This window comes from Pinus tabuliformis, chromosome 9 (assembly GCF_031772625.1).
Source record: "Pinus tabuliformis cultivar Carrire ecotype Pingquan chromosome 9, CPIR1, whole genome shotgun sequence".
Taxonomy (NCBI): domain Eukaryota; kingdom Viridiplantae; phylum Streptophyta; class Pinopsida; order Pinales; family Pinaceae; genus Pinus; species Pinus tabuliformis.
In genome coordinates, this window is record NC_142307.1 from 206,384,611 (window position 1) to 206,402,528 (window position 17,918).

The 17,918-nt window shown below is 36.6% G+C and overlaps 1 protein-coding gene across 1 annotated transcript; it reads right to left on the bottom strand.

Annotated features, from left to right (window-relative positions):
• Positions 1–5,044: 5,044 nt before the first annotated feature.
• On the bottom strand, positions 5,045–12,566 carry LOC149147866 (putative UPF0481 protein At3g02645). The gene is made up of 2 exons (XM_089441982.1): positions 12,038–12,566; positions 5,045–5,409 (listed from the first exon to the last, which is right to left on the bottom strand). Exons 1-2 carry the CDS (start codon positions 12,564–12,566, stop codon positions 5,045–5,047), a joined length of 894 nt encoding a protein of 297 aa, XP_089298108.1.
• Between the last annotated feature and the right edge of the window lie 5,352 nt (positions 12,567–17,918).

The following is a 17,918-nucleotide window of genomic DNA, read 5'->3' on the forward strand; positions in this document are numbered from 1 at the left end:
CCTTTCTCTCCCTATGTATTTCTTCTTCCCTCCCTATATTTTCCTCCAACTCCATGTCTCTCTCCCTCTCTTTCTCCTCCACTCTCTCCTCGTCTCCCGATCACCATATTTGTGTCTCCCTCTTCTCTCTCTTACTCTTCTCTCCCTCTCTCTTTCCTCTCCTTCTCTCTTTCTTCGCTCCTCTTCTCTCCCCCTCACTTTATGTCCATCTCTTCCTTGTCACTCCCTTTATGTCTCCACCTCTATAACTTTCGGTCTTTGTTCTTTCCTCCCATATATATTTGGAGGTAATATACATCCTAATATATTAATATGTATTATAATATAATTTTTTTTTTATATTATGTCAAAGTTGATATTATATCAATTGAAAATTATTAAATTTAATAATATTAAAATTAAAATAGAATTATATTGAATTTTTAATATTAATATCATATTTAATAATAATAATAATAATAGTAATAATTATTTAATATTAGATCTAATGAGGTTTTTATATGACATGATAAAAGAAATTAGAATAAAATTACATCAAAATAATATGACAACTTTTATTACAACTTTGACTTACTTGTCTTCAAAAGTTTTAATATATCCATAAAAAATAGTTTTTCCTTTTAAAGGTTGATCTTATAATATAGATTTAATTAAAAGAAATACTAAAAAAATTTAGAGCCATTTTATATATAACTTAAAGGAGTTTTTATTCTTTGTGTTAAATTAACCTTTTTCTTTTGATTTAAGAAACAATATTGACTTTGATAAAGAGTAAAGATGTTTAAAATTTTAGACAATCTAGAATTTTAATGTGCTAAAAACTTTTGTGGAAGGTAAATTTATGATCCATTCAAATTCAAGGTATATGATAAGGTATATTTTGAGCATGGACAAACATACTTACAAATTGTCCCCATACTAGGCCGTAGAATGCACCTCTCGGTGCAATAACATAATTTTTTTCTAATGAACTATTCATAACCTAGATCTAGTTGAATTTTTATTTTCAGTAAACTAATATCATATCGACTTGTTTAAATTATTAATGGATTAAATTTTATATCTTTCATGATTCTAATTCTATGGAATTCACATAAGGATCCTATCTTGAAAATATTATTTTTACAAAGGCTCGATTGAACTTAGTAGCTCGATTGAGTCTCTAGTTAACCACGTAAATGGCTTGATCAATGGTTTCTTAAACCATGTTCAATCTAATTGAATTTAAAATTGAAGTGCTTGATTGATATTATTATGTACTAAAAACCATAATTTTAGCACCTCTTATACATATTTCTGTGTAACACCATTTTCTACCCTAGTGGACTTAGGAAAAAAATTGTCCTTTAAGTGGTGACGTTGATCATGTTGGATTCATGAAGGAATCCTCTATCCAATGGCATATGAGTTTGACATTTTCAAATTCATATAATATTTTTCATCTAATTTCTTTTAGACATAATGCTTGTAATTGTTTTTGAGAGTTTCAAAGAGGCTAAATAAAAAATCAATAACATAAAATATACACAACCAAAAAATTTCAAAAGAGTACTCTTGGATTTTCAATTTATTTAAATAGTTGAAAAAAATCTTACATGAACTCATGTTTCTACAAATTGCAATTGAAAAATTACTTAGCCAACATCAAAAAATAATAAAAAATAAACTTTTGGTATGAAAACTTAGTTCTCTCTGTGTAGATCATGCTCATATATATATATATATATATATATATATATATATATATATATATATATATATATATATATATATATATATATATATATATATATATATATATATATATATATATATATATATATATATTACACATTTTAGACTAAGGTATGTTATGCGAACACATGCATGCTTCTTAACATGCACAAAAATTTGCACGGACAAACATCTCATTTAATGGAAAATTGACATATTATCCAATACTAAAATATTTTACAAAAAATATTATTAAGAACAAAACATAATTCCCACAAATTTTCCACTTACTCTGAATCAAAATTCACAATGCTTATATAAATTTTGAGGGCTTCAAGTCGATAAAAGAGTAAAATTTTGACATGTAACCCATCTTGGTGCATTCATCCGTGGGGAATACGGAAATCGTGAGAGGAATAGAAAGAGGGATACATGAGGGGGGGAAGAGGGGGGATTGGAAAAGGGGTACACAGAAAGGGGGGATTAACGAAATAAAGAAAGAGAGAAAGAGAGAAGGAGAGGGAGAATATAAAGAGAAATGAGAAAAGAAGAAAGAGAGGGGAGTGAATATAGAAATGGAGAGGAAGATAGAGTGAGGGATAGGGAGAGGTAAAGGGATAGAAATAAATAAATAAAGGAGTAAATAAAGAGGGGCCTTCTTGAAGGCGTAAGAGAGAGGGAGGGGTAGGAGGAAAATATAGGAAGAGTGAGAGAGAGAATGGGATAGCGAAAGAGAGAGGGAGTACATGTGTGCTAGAGAGATAGAGAGAGGATTAGGGAAGGAGAGAAAGGAGGATATAGGAGGGATACATAAGAGGAGAGAGAGAGGAAAATAGATAAGGGGAGATAGAAATGTAGGTAGAGGGAGTGGGAAGTACGTAGAGATGTGTGGAGGGATAGAGGGACAGATGGTGAGATAGAGAGAAAAATAGAGGGTTTTAGAGAGAGTGTGTGTGTAAAATAGAGGGGGAGAGAGATTGTGTGTGTGAGACAAGGAAAGGAAGAGAGGGAGGGGTAATAGAAAAAGGGAGAGAGAGAGAGAGAGAGATAGAAAGAAGGAGAGACAGGGGGAATTATAAATTGTGAGAGAGGCTTAAGGAATAAGAGAGTGAGAGAGAGAGAGAGAGAGGGAGGGAGAGAGAGAGTGTGTGTGTGTGTGTGAGAGAGAGAGAGAGAGGGTGGTGTAAGGAAATGGGGAGAGAGATAGTAACGACGAAAACATGAGGTGGAGAGATATAAAGGGATAAGGAAAGGGTCTAAGAGAGGGGCGAGGACTAGAGAGAGGGAGAGAGGGAAAACGAGTATATTGAAAGGGGGCAGAAAAAGAGTATAGAGAAAGGAGGGAGAAAAAGAGTGATAGGGAAAGGAAAAGATATAGAGGGGTGGGGAATAGGGGAGGCATAAAATATGATATGGAAATAATTAGGGATGGGGGGAGAGGCTTAGTGGGCAAAGAGAGAGTCAGAGAGAGAGAGAGAGAGGGTTAGGGACGGGGTAGCTGGGAGAAAGAGAGAGTGACGGATAGTGAGAATTGGGAGGGATGGTGAGAGAAAGAGTGAGTGATGGAGAGAAAAACATGTGTATATTATTGTGGTAGATGTTTGTTATTGAAACATGTGCACATTATAAATGCACACATGCTAGGTTAATGTGCACACATTATAAAATTCAAAAATTAATTGCTAGCTTCACCATTTTCCATTACATGGTGGTAAAGGTGGCCACTTTAGTTTTAAGTTCATATTTACAAACCCCTTGTTCCACATATAGACAAAATAGCCGGACCATGCATATTTTTTCACCATATATATAGAAAAGTGGGTGTGTCTATATAAAAATTATCAAAAAATAACTTTGCATAAAATCTATTTGTTATTTACAATGATGCAAATTTGCTTCGAAAGACTCACATACCAAATTTGAGCCTAATGCTAAAATATACGTTATGTTTTATAGAAAAATAACATACTAATATCATGAAAGCAATTTTTTTTTAACTATACAAATTTACCATAGATTAAAGTTATATATTTAAAAAGACAATTCCATTATATATATGTCATCTCTTTGCACCATGTCTTAAAAATATGTGTAAATATCTCTAATAATTCTTCTTAGTAATAACATTTATAATTCTCAGAAGACCCTAATAAATTTAATGTACAACATTTATCTTATCATATTTAATGAAAATGCATGCTTACATTCCTCTCTCCTTTTGGAAAACAATGAGTAATCTATTTAATGGAAATGTATACTCACATTCATCTTTTTAGAAAAGAAAAAATGTTCTACCTTTAAATATAATTTTGTATATTTGTTACTACATTAGAAAATAAAAAACTAAAATCAAAATTTCAATATATAAATAAAAAAATACCAAAACTAAAATCAAAATTTCAATATATAAATAAAAAAATACCAGAAGTAATTATGGATAATGTCAAAGATATAATATAGAGGTGTTTTGCATTAAAATTTCAATAAATAAATTAAAAACTACCGGATGTAATTATGGATAATGTTAAAGATATAATATAGGGGTGTTTTGGTAAAGTGAAAGGTTATTTCCATCCCAAAAAAATAAAAAATAAAATTGAAAATCGGTATGTAGTGGGTTGCAAGTGCTTCATGATTAGAAAACAACGTAACACTCTCACATGTCTAATAATCCAAGAACTTAGCTACTCTTGCCGAGAAGCCCATGAAAAGGCAATCACATGGTAAGATGCCACCCATGCGTACAGAGAAAATCGGCTACATATATGAAATCTATTAGGAGGTTACGTAGAAAATCTAGTTTTTTGTATTAGATCTACAGTTATAGGTTAAGAGTTGGCCATGTTAAATGATAAAAATGCAAGTGTTGAGTGGGTCATGTTAAATGATAAGAATGCAAGGCTAACCAGATCCCAAAATAGCTTTAGTCACAGGCAAAGAAAAATGTGAAGAAGAATGGCAAATAACTAGCTTAAATAATAAATATGTTGCGAAGGCACAGGGTAAAAAAGGTATCGCGTCATTTGTGTGAAGCAATACCTTGTGGGTTTGTCATTGTTTTGAAAAGGCTGACTTCGCTATTTCACTTCTCGTCTTCAAATTGACAGACACGTTATGAAGATGAAAAATACAACAATAGATATATGCATATTCCATGTAGACACAAGGTTCTCAATCCTACCCAGCAGGATTGCAGGTGGCTCCCAAATCAATCCACAGCCAACAGAGAATGAACAAGCAAAATTAATGGAAGTGGCAGTTCTACAGGATTCTCTATACTTTCGAATACAAACAGGTGGCGAGATTTCTCTGCGTACCTCTACTGTTTTGCTCAGTTTCTGCAACGATAGACAGAGCAGTACGCCTGCAAGCATGTGACGATCAAAAGTATCACCGCAGCTACCAGCGACAGGAACTTCCACGAGGCAAATATATAGTCATTCATAAACTTCACCACGGTAACTTTCCGTTTTCCACGATAACATCTCTTTAAATCACGTACAACTTTGTCTAAATATCCAACATTTATGACACTAGCGCAGTGACCCAAGCTGTTCCATAGGTTCGCAACCTCTCTGTCACTCAGGAGATCGTTACAAATAATTCTGCTCTCTCTCAACAATTTCACATCTTTTATTCCGCCAATCATGCCGTTCATGAAATCTGTATATTCTCTGAAAACAAGCGCACCAGGCGCTGCAGAAGCTTCAAATGCAATCAGATTTCTCAGGATTACCTCTGTGTTGGTGTCGAACTTTAGCTTTGGGAGATAAAGAATGGAAGCTTTCTTATCAAATAGTATTGTGGTGAGATCGCCATCCGTTGGAGAGTGTTGGAATATTAATTTCAACTGCTGTGCAGCAGCAGCTATTTTACTTTATTCATTTGTCTTTATCCGGCGCCCCACCTTTTTTTTCGATCTATTAAATCACCGCTATTACCATCTTTTCACTCTTTAATTAATTTTGTGTTGCCTGAATGAAGAAGATCAGATCCAGCGCCACACCGTTACTTTTCAGCAAGCGTATTAATGAGCAGACGGCTGAAAAAGATAAGAACCAGCCTCAAGCCGTAACAGCATTTATCAGTCTTGGGTTTCAGCACGACCGACTCAAGAAATACAGCAAGAAATCAAATCTGTTAATTATGAACAGCAGATATTTCATCAGCAAGTTAAGGTGGTGAAGAACCTTTCCCGCACTATAAATAGAAACAGAAACAAAATTAAGACATATGAGAAAGATAGAGAGCGGATGAGAGCACGCAGCAGCGTGAAGAAAAATATTTCCAGAACAGTGAAATGCACAGAAGTGCAGATTTGTAAGTTTTTTTTGTATTGCACAGCAGTGCTGAAATTTTCTGAGATAAATGTTTTCTGGAACTGAAGTGTTCTTGTTGTAATCTGTTAGGGAGATCCCTCTACGTGAGGAAGACTTAGTTTTATGTGTTGGTTTATTTTCATAAATTGAAATTCCTTTCTGTGCGTTTCTGTTTCACCAAAAGTTATTTCGTCAAAATTTTTAGTTGCTGAAACAGATCGTAACTCAAAAAATACTTGACGTCAAAATTTCCTGTTGCTGAAACACCATTGCTGAAACACCTGTTTCAGCAACTGAAAAAAAACTGTGTTGCTGAAACACCGTTTCCAGCAAACGATTTTTTCTGTTTTTCTGAGTTAAAAACAGAGTATTTTCCTATGTCAAAACTAGAATGTTATTTTGATCAGTTTGTGATCCTGAGGCAAAGTAGAGCATTATTTTATGCTCAGTTTTGTGTTTTTGAATTATCAGAAAATAGAGTATTACTCTCTGTTCATATTTTTTTTGTTTCGGAATTTATCAGAAAATTCTGAACAGTGGAAACAGAGGATTTTTCCACTGTATTCTGTTTGGAATAACCAGAAATTCCTGTCATGGTATCAGAGCTTGTTCAGGCTCTTTGAAGACATCAAAGAAGCTGAAAGAAGATTTGTTGCTGCAGCAAATTATCCAGCAGAGTGAAAACGCTGTCAAGGTATTTTTCAGATTAGTTTTTTTTGTGTAGTTGCTGAAGACAATTAAGTGATTTTTTTTTACAGTCAAGTATTGCAAGAATGGCCAGTACCAGCGTGGGTATGTTTAATACCCAGCTCCCACAGTTCAATGGGAAAAATTATGACTACTGGGCAATAACCATGAAAGCCGTGTTTGTTTCACATGATTTATGGGAACTTGTTGAATATGGTTTTGAAGAGACAGCAGATGAAGAAGAGTTTATTGGATTAACTCAGGCAGAGAAAGAGTTGTTGAAGAGCAATAAGAAGAAGGACTCAAAAGCCCTTGTATTCTTATATCAAGCAGTGCATGAGAGTGTGTTTCCGAGGATAGCAGCAGCCAAGACATCCAGAGAAGCATGGCAAACTCTCAAGACAGCCTATCAAGGCATGGAGAAAGTGAAGACAGCAAAACTACAGTTGCTGAGGAAAGATTTTGAGAACCTGCGTATGAAGGAGTCAGACAATATTGACTCATTCTTCACACAAGCAATTGGTTTGGTCATACAGATAAGGTCTCATGGAGAAACTCTTGAAGAAAGGAGGATTGTGGAGAAACTATTGAGGTGCCTACCCTCAAAGTTTGATGTGATTGTCACCACCATAGAAGAGACAAAGGATCTCTCAAAATTTTCAGTTGATGAACTTCATGCATCACTGATAACTCATGAGTAGAGGTTGAGTAGAAATGAAAACTCATCTCTAGAGCAAGCCTTCAAAACCCAGATGTCATTTGGAAGAGGAAGAGGTCAAGGCAGAGGAAACAAGAGAGGAAGAGGCAGAAGCCAATACAGAGGCGGAAGAAACAGTCCAGCAAACGTTCAAGGAAGAGGCAGCAACCCAAATCAGAACCAAGGCCATGGCAGCAGCCAGCAAAGTGGACAACATCATGCTCAAGGACAAAGGTATGAAAAATCCAATGTCCAATGTTATTATTGTAAAAAATATGGGCACTATGCAAATGAATGTAGGAAAAAGCAGCATGATATGAGTAATAGATCTAGTGCAAATATCACTAGAGAAAATATCAGTCAAGATAATGTGTTGTTAGTTTGTAATATGGCTGAAACAAACAGTGAAGATATATGGTTTCTAGATTCTGGTTGCAGCAACCATATGACAGGAAACATAGCCCTGTTTTCTGCTTTAGATGAGAGTATGCAGTCACAAGTCACACTTGGGACTGATAGTAAAATTTCTGTTATGGGAAAAGGAGAAGTTAAGATATTTACAAAGAAAGGTGAAAAGAAAACCATAGGAGATGTTTATTATGTTCCTGGAATGAAGTGTAATCTCTTGAGTATTGGACAGCTTATTCAGAAGGGTTACAATGTTTTCTTTGAGAATGATGTATGCACCATCATGGACAGATTACCCAGCAAACGTTGTATTGCTGAAGTGAAGATGACAAGGAACAGGATGTTCCCTCTCAGAATAAGGGCAGATCTGAAAAATAAAGAAGTGGTTGCAGCAGTGACACAAGAGGCTCTCCAAAGCGTACCAAAGGATGAAAATTGGTTGTGGCATTTGAGATTTGGACATCTCAACTTTGGAGGTCTTAATTTGTTGAGTAGAAAAGGAATGGTAAGAGGATTACCACTGATAGAAAAGCCAGACAGCCTTTGTGAAGGTTGTATATTGGGGAAACAACACAGAGAAAGTTTTCCAACAGGAAAAAGCATAAGGGCAAAAGCACCCTTAGAAATTGTCCACTCAGATTTATGTGGACCGATGCAAGCTCCATCACTTGCAGGCAGCCAATATTTTCTAACATTTATTGATGACTTTACCAGAAAGACTTGGGTTTATTTTCTGAAGAATAAGAGTGAAGTGTTTGAAAATTTTCAAAATTTCAAAGCACTTGTAGAAAATCAAAGTGGGCTGCGTATCAAGGTTTTGAGAACTGACAGAGGAGGTGAGTATATCTCCAAAGAATTTTTACATTTTTGCAGGGAAAATGGAATTCATAAGCAATTTACAGCAAGGTACACCCCGCAGCAAAATGGAGTTGCTGAAAGGAAAAACAGAACAATCATGGATATGGCAAGGAGCATGTTGAAGGCAAAGCATTTGCCAAATGATTATTGGGCTGAAGCTGTACACTGTGCAGTATATATTTTAAATAGATGTCCTACAAAAGCAGTGATGAACAAAGTGCCAGAAGAAGCATGGAGTGGGAGAAAGCAAGGAGTCACCCACATGAAAGTTTTTGGTTGTGTGGCTTATGCACACATTCCAGATCAGCTAAGGAAGAAATTGGACAGCAAAGGGGAGAAATGTATTTTCATTGGATACAGTGAAGAATCCAAAGCTTATAGGTTGTATATCCCATCCACCAAGAAGTTTTTTGTGAGCAGAGATGTTCAATTTATTGAAGAGGAAGCTTGGGATGGAAGCATAGAGAAAACAGTTAATGTTAAAAACTGTTTATCTCATGATGATGATGATGAAGAGTTGGCTGAAACACATCCCCAAACAGCAGCGCCAACAACAGAACAACAAGAGACACCCTTGAGGAGAAATGAGAGTGCTTCTCCAAGCACACCACAAGGAGGAAATTCAAGTGCATCTACAAGCACTTGCACACCGAATGAAAGAGGTAAGAAATTCAGAAGTTTAAGTGATATTTATGAAGAAGGAATGAATTCTTTGTTTGCTCTGTATTGTCATATTGATGACCCTGTTCATTTCGAAGATGCAATTAAAGATAAGAAATGGATAGAAGCTATGAATGAGGAGATGAATGCCATAGAAAGAAATAAGACATGGGATTTAGTTGATCTACCAAAAGGTAAAGAAGTCATTGGAGTTAAATGGGTCTACAAGACCAAGAGTAATGCTGAAGGAAAGATAGAAAGGCATAAGGCAAGACTTGTTGTCAAGGGATACAAGCAGCAATATGGGAGAGATTATGAGGAGACTTTTGCACCAGTTGCAAGAATGGAAACAGTAAGAACAGTGCTGTCCATAGCAGCACAAAACAAATGGAAAGTTTACCAAATGGACGTGAAGTCAGCATTCTTGAATGGAATATTAAAGGAAGAGGTCTACATTGAGCAACCTCTAGGCTATGAGAAGAAAGGCCAAGAGCACAAAGTCTGCAGATTGAAGAAAGCTCTTTATGGGCTGAAGCAAGCACCAAGAGCGTGGTACAGTAGGATAGATTCCTATCTACTGGAGAATGGATTTGAGAAGTGTGAGGGAGAACCCACTGTTTACATCAAAGAAAAAGATTGTAAAATTTTAATTGTTGTGTTATATGTTGATGATGTGATTTTTACAGGAAATGATGACTACCTCATTGAAAATTTCAAATCAGTTATGAAAGAAGAATTTGAGATGACTGACATGGGTTTGCTGAGATACTTCTTAGGAATAGAAGTAGATCAAAATAAAAATGGAATTTTTATTTCACAGGCAAAATATGTAAATGAAGTTTTGAGCAGATTTAACATGCAGGACAGCAAGGCAGCAATCACTCCCACAGTGATGGGATTAAAACTCAGCAAAGAGGACAACAGCAAAGATTTTGACCCTAGTGTGTACAAGAGCATAGTTGGCAGCCTCATGTGTTTGACTGCAACTAGGCCAGACATAATGTATGTTGTTAGTTTAATTTCCAAATTCATGGAGAAGCCAAAAGAAACACATTGGCAGGCAGCAAAGAGAATTCTGAGGTATGTTAAAGGTACAAAAAGGTATGGCATATTTTATACTGTTTCAGAATGTTCAGATTTAGTTGGATATACAGATAGTGATTGGGCTGGAAGTGTAGATGACCGGAAAAGCACATCTAGTTACATTTTTCACATAGGTTCAGGAGCCATTTCATGGGCTTCGAAGAAACAGCCAATTGTGGCATTATCTACAGCAGAAGCAGAGTATGTGGCAGCTACAGCAGCAGCATGTCAAGCGGTTTGGATGAGGAGAATGTTGAGAAGTCTATGCCAGGAGCAGGCAACAGCAACAGTTATTTTTTGTGACAATAGCTCAGCTATTGCATTATCCAAGAACTCTGTATTCCACAAGAGAACAAAACACATAGACACAAAGTTTCACTACATCAGAGAATTGGTGAACAATGGAGAAATCATTTTACAACATTGCAGGACTCAGGAACAGGTTGCAGATATTCTAACAAAGCCATTGGATCAGAAAAGTTTTGAGTTTTTAAGGAAACTTCTAGGTATGACTGATAACCCAACAGTTGAAATTAAAGGGGAGTGTTGGAATATTAATTCCAACTGCTGTGCAGCAGCAGCTATTTTACTTTATTCATTTGTCTTTATCCGGCGCCCCACCTTTTTTTTCGATCTATTAAATCACCGCTATTACCATCTTTTCACTCTTTAATTAATTTTGTGTTGCCTGAATGAAGAAGATCAGATCCAGCGCCACACCGTTACTTTTCAGCAAGCGTATTAATGAGCAGACGGCTGAAAAAGATAAGAACCAGCCTCGAGCCGTAACAGCATTTATCAGTCTTGGGTTTCAGCACAACCGACTCAAGAAATACAGCAAGAAATCAAATCTGTTAATTATGAACAGCAGATATTTCATCAGCAAGTTAAGGCGGTGAAGAACCTTTCCTGCACTATAAATAGAAACAGAAACAGAATTAAGACATATGAGAAAGATAGAGAGCGGATGAGAGCACGCAGCAGCGTGAAGAAAAATATTTCCAGAACAATGAAATGCACAGAAGTGCAGATTTGTAAGTTTTTTTTGTATTGCACAGCAGTGCTGAAATTTTCTGAGATAAATGTTTTCTGGAACTGAAGTGTTCCTGTTGTAATCTGTTAGGAAGATCCCTCTACGTGAGGAAGACTTAGTTTTATGTGTTGGTTTATTTTCATAAATTGAAATTCCTTTCTGTGCGTTTCTGTTTCACCAAAAGTTATTTCGTCAAAATTTTTAGTTGCTGAAACAGCTCGTAACTCAAAAAATACTTGACGTCAAAATTTCCTGTTGCTGAAACACCGTTGCTGAAACACCTGTTTCAGCAACTGAAAAAAAACTGTGTTGCTGAAACACCATTTCCAGCAAACGAATTTTTCTGTTTTTCTGAGTTAAAAACTGAGTATTTTCCTGTGTCAAAACTAGAATGTTATTTTGATCAGTTTGTGATCCTGAGGCAAAGTAGAGCATTATTTTATGCTCGGTTTTGTGTTTTTGAATTATCAGAAAACAGAGTATTACTCTCTGTTCATATTTTTGTTGTTTCGGAATTTATCAGAAAATTATGAACAGTGGAAACAGAGGATTTTTCCACTGTATTCTGTTTGGAATAACCAGAAATTCCCGTCAGAGAGAATGTGACTCCGGCAAGGTACAATTCGGCCACAGATGGAATAGCCAATTCCTTACGCGAGGGCGGTATGATTTGAGAGGATGGTCCTGTCGCAGTTGTGCTTGCACACTTAAACACACTCATATGAAGAAGTGTGGCTAACTCCATCAGACACTGCCGAACGGGTCCAGCGTTTATAGATAAGAGAGCTTTCCATAGCAATTTGAAGACTTCTGTAACGGTTGACATGTCCGCTGGATCACTCTCATCACCATCTTCATCGGTTGGAATTGGAGTAACTGTTGAAATGTCTGCCGGATAGGGAGCATCTGGCTTTCGATAGTTGGAAAGAGGGCTGGTGATAGCGGAGTACAGAACCTCCAGCAGGTGGCCTCTCTCGTTTATATGGAGAAATGAATTCTCAGGTACCTTGAAGACGAAAGGTGATAATTCTTGGTAAACCAGCTTTAGCAGGATTGGCAGCCTCTCCTCTGCCTTGGCTTTAGAACCCAACTGCAACTCCAAAAGCATTTTCATTAGAAGGAATGGCAATTGATTTTCGAGCATCATCAAATCTCTTAAAATGTAGTTATCCGCCGCACCATGGCAAGTAGGATATAAGGCTCGTCCCAGATTCTTGACGTCATCATGGGAGCTTTGGTCAAGGTATCTGACATAAAACTACAGACACTGGAGAAGGAAGACGGCGTCCAGAGCCATGATCCACCCCAAGGTTTCTTCATTATAATCGATGAAATTGTGATAGCAGCTCCGGATTTTCCGGTCGTATTTTTTAAACTCATCTACAACGACCAGCTGAAAGTTGCCTACTCCATTAATTGTTTTGTGAAATCTATAGGCAGCTTCCAATTTGTGGCGATCCATGTTATATTTCTCAGATTTCCCGTGATGATAGGGGCCAATGGAAACTGACTGCGGAATGTAAGCTTCAGGCTTCTCAAACAATAACTCTCTTGACACATTAAACACCGACACCGACGCACATAATTCCTTCTCCTCCTCCTGTTCTTCTAGTTCATTGAGGCGTTCCTTAATTTGAATAACCCAACTATCGCCATGGATCTTCATTTGAGTAACCGAACTATCGCCATGGATCTTCATTTGAGTCACCCAACTATCGCCATGGATCTTCACTTGAACCGCGTCCGCGTTGGTGTTGCTTGCCATGTTCTGATATTAGAGAAAACAACGCACACAAATGTTTTGATATTGGAGGAAAGAACCCACACAAATGTTCCGAAATATATCTATGAGTTCAGTGACTGTGCAGCATTATATGGAGTAGTTCATTTGGTGAAGGCAGTGGTCCTGTTCTATAATGTACGTTATGGAATCATGGATCGATAACATGTCATAGAATCATGGATGAAATAATCAAATTAGAATTTGAAGTACAAAGTGTCACTCACTGGTGAAATTCTATTATACTGGCTTATTGTAATCATTTTGATATCTATTAAAATAATATATATCAGAACTATTTAGGAATCAAATTATTAAAACAGGAAAAATATTTTAGTGCTAGTTATAAATTTATATTAAAATAACTTTTAAAAATAAAAAAATATATATTTATTAATTTTTGAAGATTTATATTTATATAAAAAATATTTATAGTTTTGATAATGTTTATTATAAATTGGGCTAGAGTATATTTTAAAATTGTAAAGTTTGTTTTATAGGGATCACCACAAGGTTATTTAAGTGCTGTTGTTTTCTTTGAATAAAGGTGATGTTGTGGTTTTTTTTTAATAAAGGTGAGGAGTCAGCCTTCTAAAGAGTCAGCTTTAGAAGAGTCAGCTTTTTGATGTTATTCTAGGTGGACTGCTTTTCCTTGAATAAAAGTGATGAGTCAGCCTTTTCATTCAATAAAAATTGTCTTTACAAGTTAGCCTTTTCATTGAATAAAAATTGTCTTTACTACTAATTTGACAACTGACTTATAACAATTTTTCCCCTATGCAAAAAAATAATTAAAAAAAATGTTTGAAAATAAAAAATTATTCATTTATTAATTTTCTTAAAATAAAAAACTATTTATTTATTTATTTTTGAGATGATTTTTAATTGGTAGTGAATATGGAATAGCTAGTTTAAAATCCATTTATCAACCAAATAATATTTTAAAATAAAATAGAATTATATCAAAATCATTATTGCACACGTAAAAAATAAATGTCCACAAATAATATTATTGAACTTATGCAGGATTAATTTATTTGTTGAACCTATACAGATGATGAGTTCTCAATTCTGATGTTCACATGTGAACGCTGCATTATTCTCATGTCACCATTGTGTCTATTGAGTCGAAAGCCGTATTCAGCGCTTCAAATGCTTTTGCCGAAATTGAACCACGCTCGTGTCTGTCTGTGTCTCTGGGTCGAAAGGCGTATTCATGAGCGTACGAGACATGCCATTGAATTCAGACAAAAATTGAGACGTTGAGATGCATGTTCGCTCTCCATTCAATTCCTCTATAAGGAGGAGATAGATGCATGTTCGCTATGCATTCAAGTCACAGGCAATCATACTAAAATATATTCTGATTATTCTGTCACTATACAGGTGACGAGTGCTCAATTCTGATGTTCACATGTGAACGCTGCATTATTCTCATGCCACCATTGTGTCTATTGAGTCGAAAGCCGTATTCAGCGCTTCAAATGCTTTTGCCAAAAATTGAACCACTCACGCGTCACTCTGTGTCTCTGAGTCGAAAGCCGTATTCATTAGCGTAAGAGACCGGCCATTGAATTACGAGTCACACTTTATATTCAGACAAAAATTGAGACGTTGAGATGCATGTTCGCTATGCATTCAAGTCACAGGCAATCATACTAAAATATATTCTGAATATTCTGTCACTATACAGGTGACGAGTGCTCAATTATGATGTTCACATGTGAAAGCTGCATTATTCTCATGCCACCATTGTGTCTATTGAGTCGAAAGTCGTATTCAGCACTTCAAATGCTTTTGCCGAAAATTGAACCACTTACGCGTCACTCTGTGTCTCTGAGTTGAAAGCCGTATTCATTAGCGTACGAGACCGGCCACTGAATTACGAGTCACACTTTATATTCGAACAAAAATTGAGACGTTGAGATGCATGTTCGCTATCCATTCAATTCCTCTGTAAGTCCTCTGTAGGGAGGAGATAGATGCATGTTCGCTATCCATTCAAGTCATAGGCAATCATACTAAAATACATTCTGATTATCCTGTCACTATACAGGTGACGAGTGCTCAATTCTGATGTTCACATGTGAACGTTGCATTATTCTCATGTCACCATTGGGTCTATTGACTCCAAAGCCGTATTCGGCGTCTCAATTGCTTTTGCCAAAAATTGAATTACTCAGACTCATGTCTGTCTCTCTCTCTCTGAGTCAAAAGTGGTATTCAGCGCTTCAAATGCTTTGGCCAAAAATTGAACCACTCTCGTAGCATCCCTCCTCAGCTGCAATGAACAACCTTCAATATGAAAAACAAATTGCCCCACAAAATATTATGGATTTAAAACACTCCCAAACCTATGATACATAAATCTAGAACCTGCAAGGATCTACCAACGTATAAAAAATGAACATTAAAACGCTTAGGAAAAATTAAATAACACTCTTTTTCCCACCATAATTAAGCTCATCTTCCAAATATACTTATATTGAATTTTTGATATTAATATATAATTTTAGTAATAATAATAATAATAATTTGTTAATATTAAATTTAATAATATAATAGATAATTATAATAATATTACATCAAAATGAAACATCTGATTATTCTGTCACTATACAGGTGACCAGTGCTCAATTCTGATGTTCACATGTGAACGCTGCATTATTCTCATGTCACCATTGTTATTCTCAGAAAGGCTACATGAGCGCTTAAACGCTCCAAATATTTTTGCCGAAAATTGAACCACGGTCGTGTCTCTCTGAGTGGAAAGCAGTATTCATGAGCGTGACGAGACAGGTCATTTAATTACGAGTCACACTTTATATTCAGACAAAATTGGGACGTTGAGATGCATGTTCGCTATCCATTCAAGTGATGGGGCCAGCCCATGTGGTCCCGCCTGTAAGGCCTCCGAGCTACAGTGCGACAGGCGCGGGCGGGCGATCGTGCACGAGGGCGCGGGCGGGCACACGGGCGCGCGGGCAAGCGGGAGTACGACGAGCTGCGACATTGGTGCGATGATCGTACACGTTAAATGTGACGAAATGCGACGATATGGAGCGTGTGGAAAAATGGCCAAGTGTTAGTACACTTGAGCTTATATGGGAGTTTATATGCATATTATATGAAAATAATATGAACATATTATATGCGATATGAACATATTATATGTGAATAAAATATAATATAATCAAGCCACATGTAAAGGGGATATGTGAACATACGACAAAAGAATATAATGGACCACATACGAAAGGTTTATATGCGTGGAATAAAGTATAATGAAAGCCGACATATGGAATAATCCTTAAGGGATGTTCATATTGATATTTGAGTAGTCGGCCTAAGGCTTAACGCATGGATGATATGCATATAAGTAGAAGATGGTTGCTCCTCATTTGGAACAAGGACATTTGCTCAAGATCTTCGCATAAAGGGGTAAAAGAAGTGCGCAGTCTTAGGTGGGTGAATGCGCATATCTCATGCGCATTGGGCTTGAAGGAAGTGCGCAGTTTATCCTAGTTGAAGGTTGGCAAAGAGTGCCATTGCGAGTGGATTCTTGTACCCAGTTTTATGCAGGTTTTGTAGGGAGGTTGAGTGGCTCGGGTGAGCACTCTCTCTTGTGCAAGGGTGCATGGAATGTTGTAAAAGGGAGGTGGCCTATCTTTTGTAAAAATTGGTTAAGTGTGAGACTTGGTTCAACCAAGACACACTTGTTGTAAAATCTGATATTCTTGACATAATATTATTGTTGGGCAGACTGTTCGGGGAGTTGCCCCTCCCCTTTACACTTGTATTGTTCTCGGTTTATTGTTGATGGTTAATGAATAAGAATGTTCTCTGTTGAAGTATAAAGGATAATATTTTATTCGGTTATAAGAACATAAGTTAAGTATGTTCATGTTGGAATAGGCGTAGCCCATAAACGTTAGTATTGTTAAAAAGAAAGCGTTCGGTGGTGCCGCACCTCGCTACAAGCGGTTGGAAGACCACCGCAGGTGTAGGGGCGTGACAGTTGGTATCAGAGCTCGGTTGGAGCTGGTGACAGATGAAGATTTCTATCTTACAGAGATTGGGTTATACATCCTTGAAAGAATTCGGAAGAAGTCTACTTGAAGAGTCAGAAAGAGTAACACAAGAATTTGACGAATGTGGCAATAGGATGTTTGAAACAAAGAATACTCTCCGTACCTTGATTAAGGAAGGGATTTCTGATATGGAGAAAGCTCTTCAACTTGCAAAGGAAATAGAGTTAATTGAAGCTGAATTCGAGAGGCTCAAGATAAGAAAGAAGGAATTGGGACATCTCATGGCCTTGAAGAAGGAAGCTGAGGAAGAACTTCTTCAACTCGGTTGGACAATGGAGCAAGGTGAAGGTGTAGATTGTGCCATCAAGGAAGAGGAAGTCGTGATGGTCGAGGATGTTGAAGACATGACTACGATGAGGGATGAACTTGAGGCTGATCAATTTGAACCAGGATCGTGCAGTTTGTCAACATGTATGGATGAGGTCACTCACATGGAGGAGCCTCATGATGATGAAGTAAGTATTGGTACTTGTGTTTCATTTGGGCATTTGGGAGATGGACCGTGTGCAGGAAAGGGCAAAGTCGGTTTGCCAAGGCAAGGAGACATCTTACCATGGATGACTATGATGGAACCTTGTATGGAAAAGCA

Coding starts and splice junctions, on each gene's coding strand:
- LOC149147866 (XM_089441982.1), bottom strand. CDS start 12,566: ATGCTTTTGGAGTTGCAGTTGGGTTCTAAAGCCAAGGCAGAGGAGAGG. Junction 5,410..12,037: donor CTCTCTGACGGGAATTTCTG/GTTATTCCAAAC, acceptor AAGCTTCTGCAG/CGCCTGGTGCGCTTGTTTTC.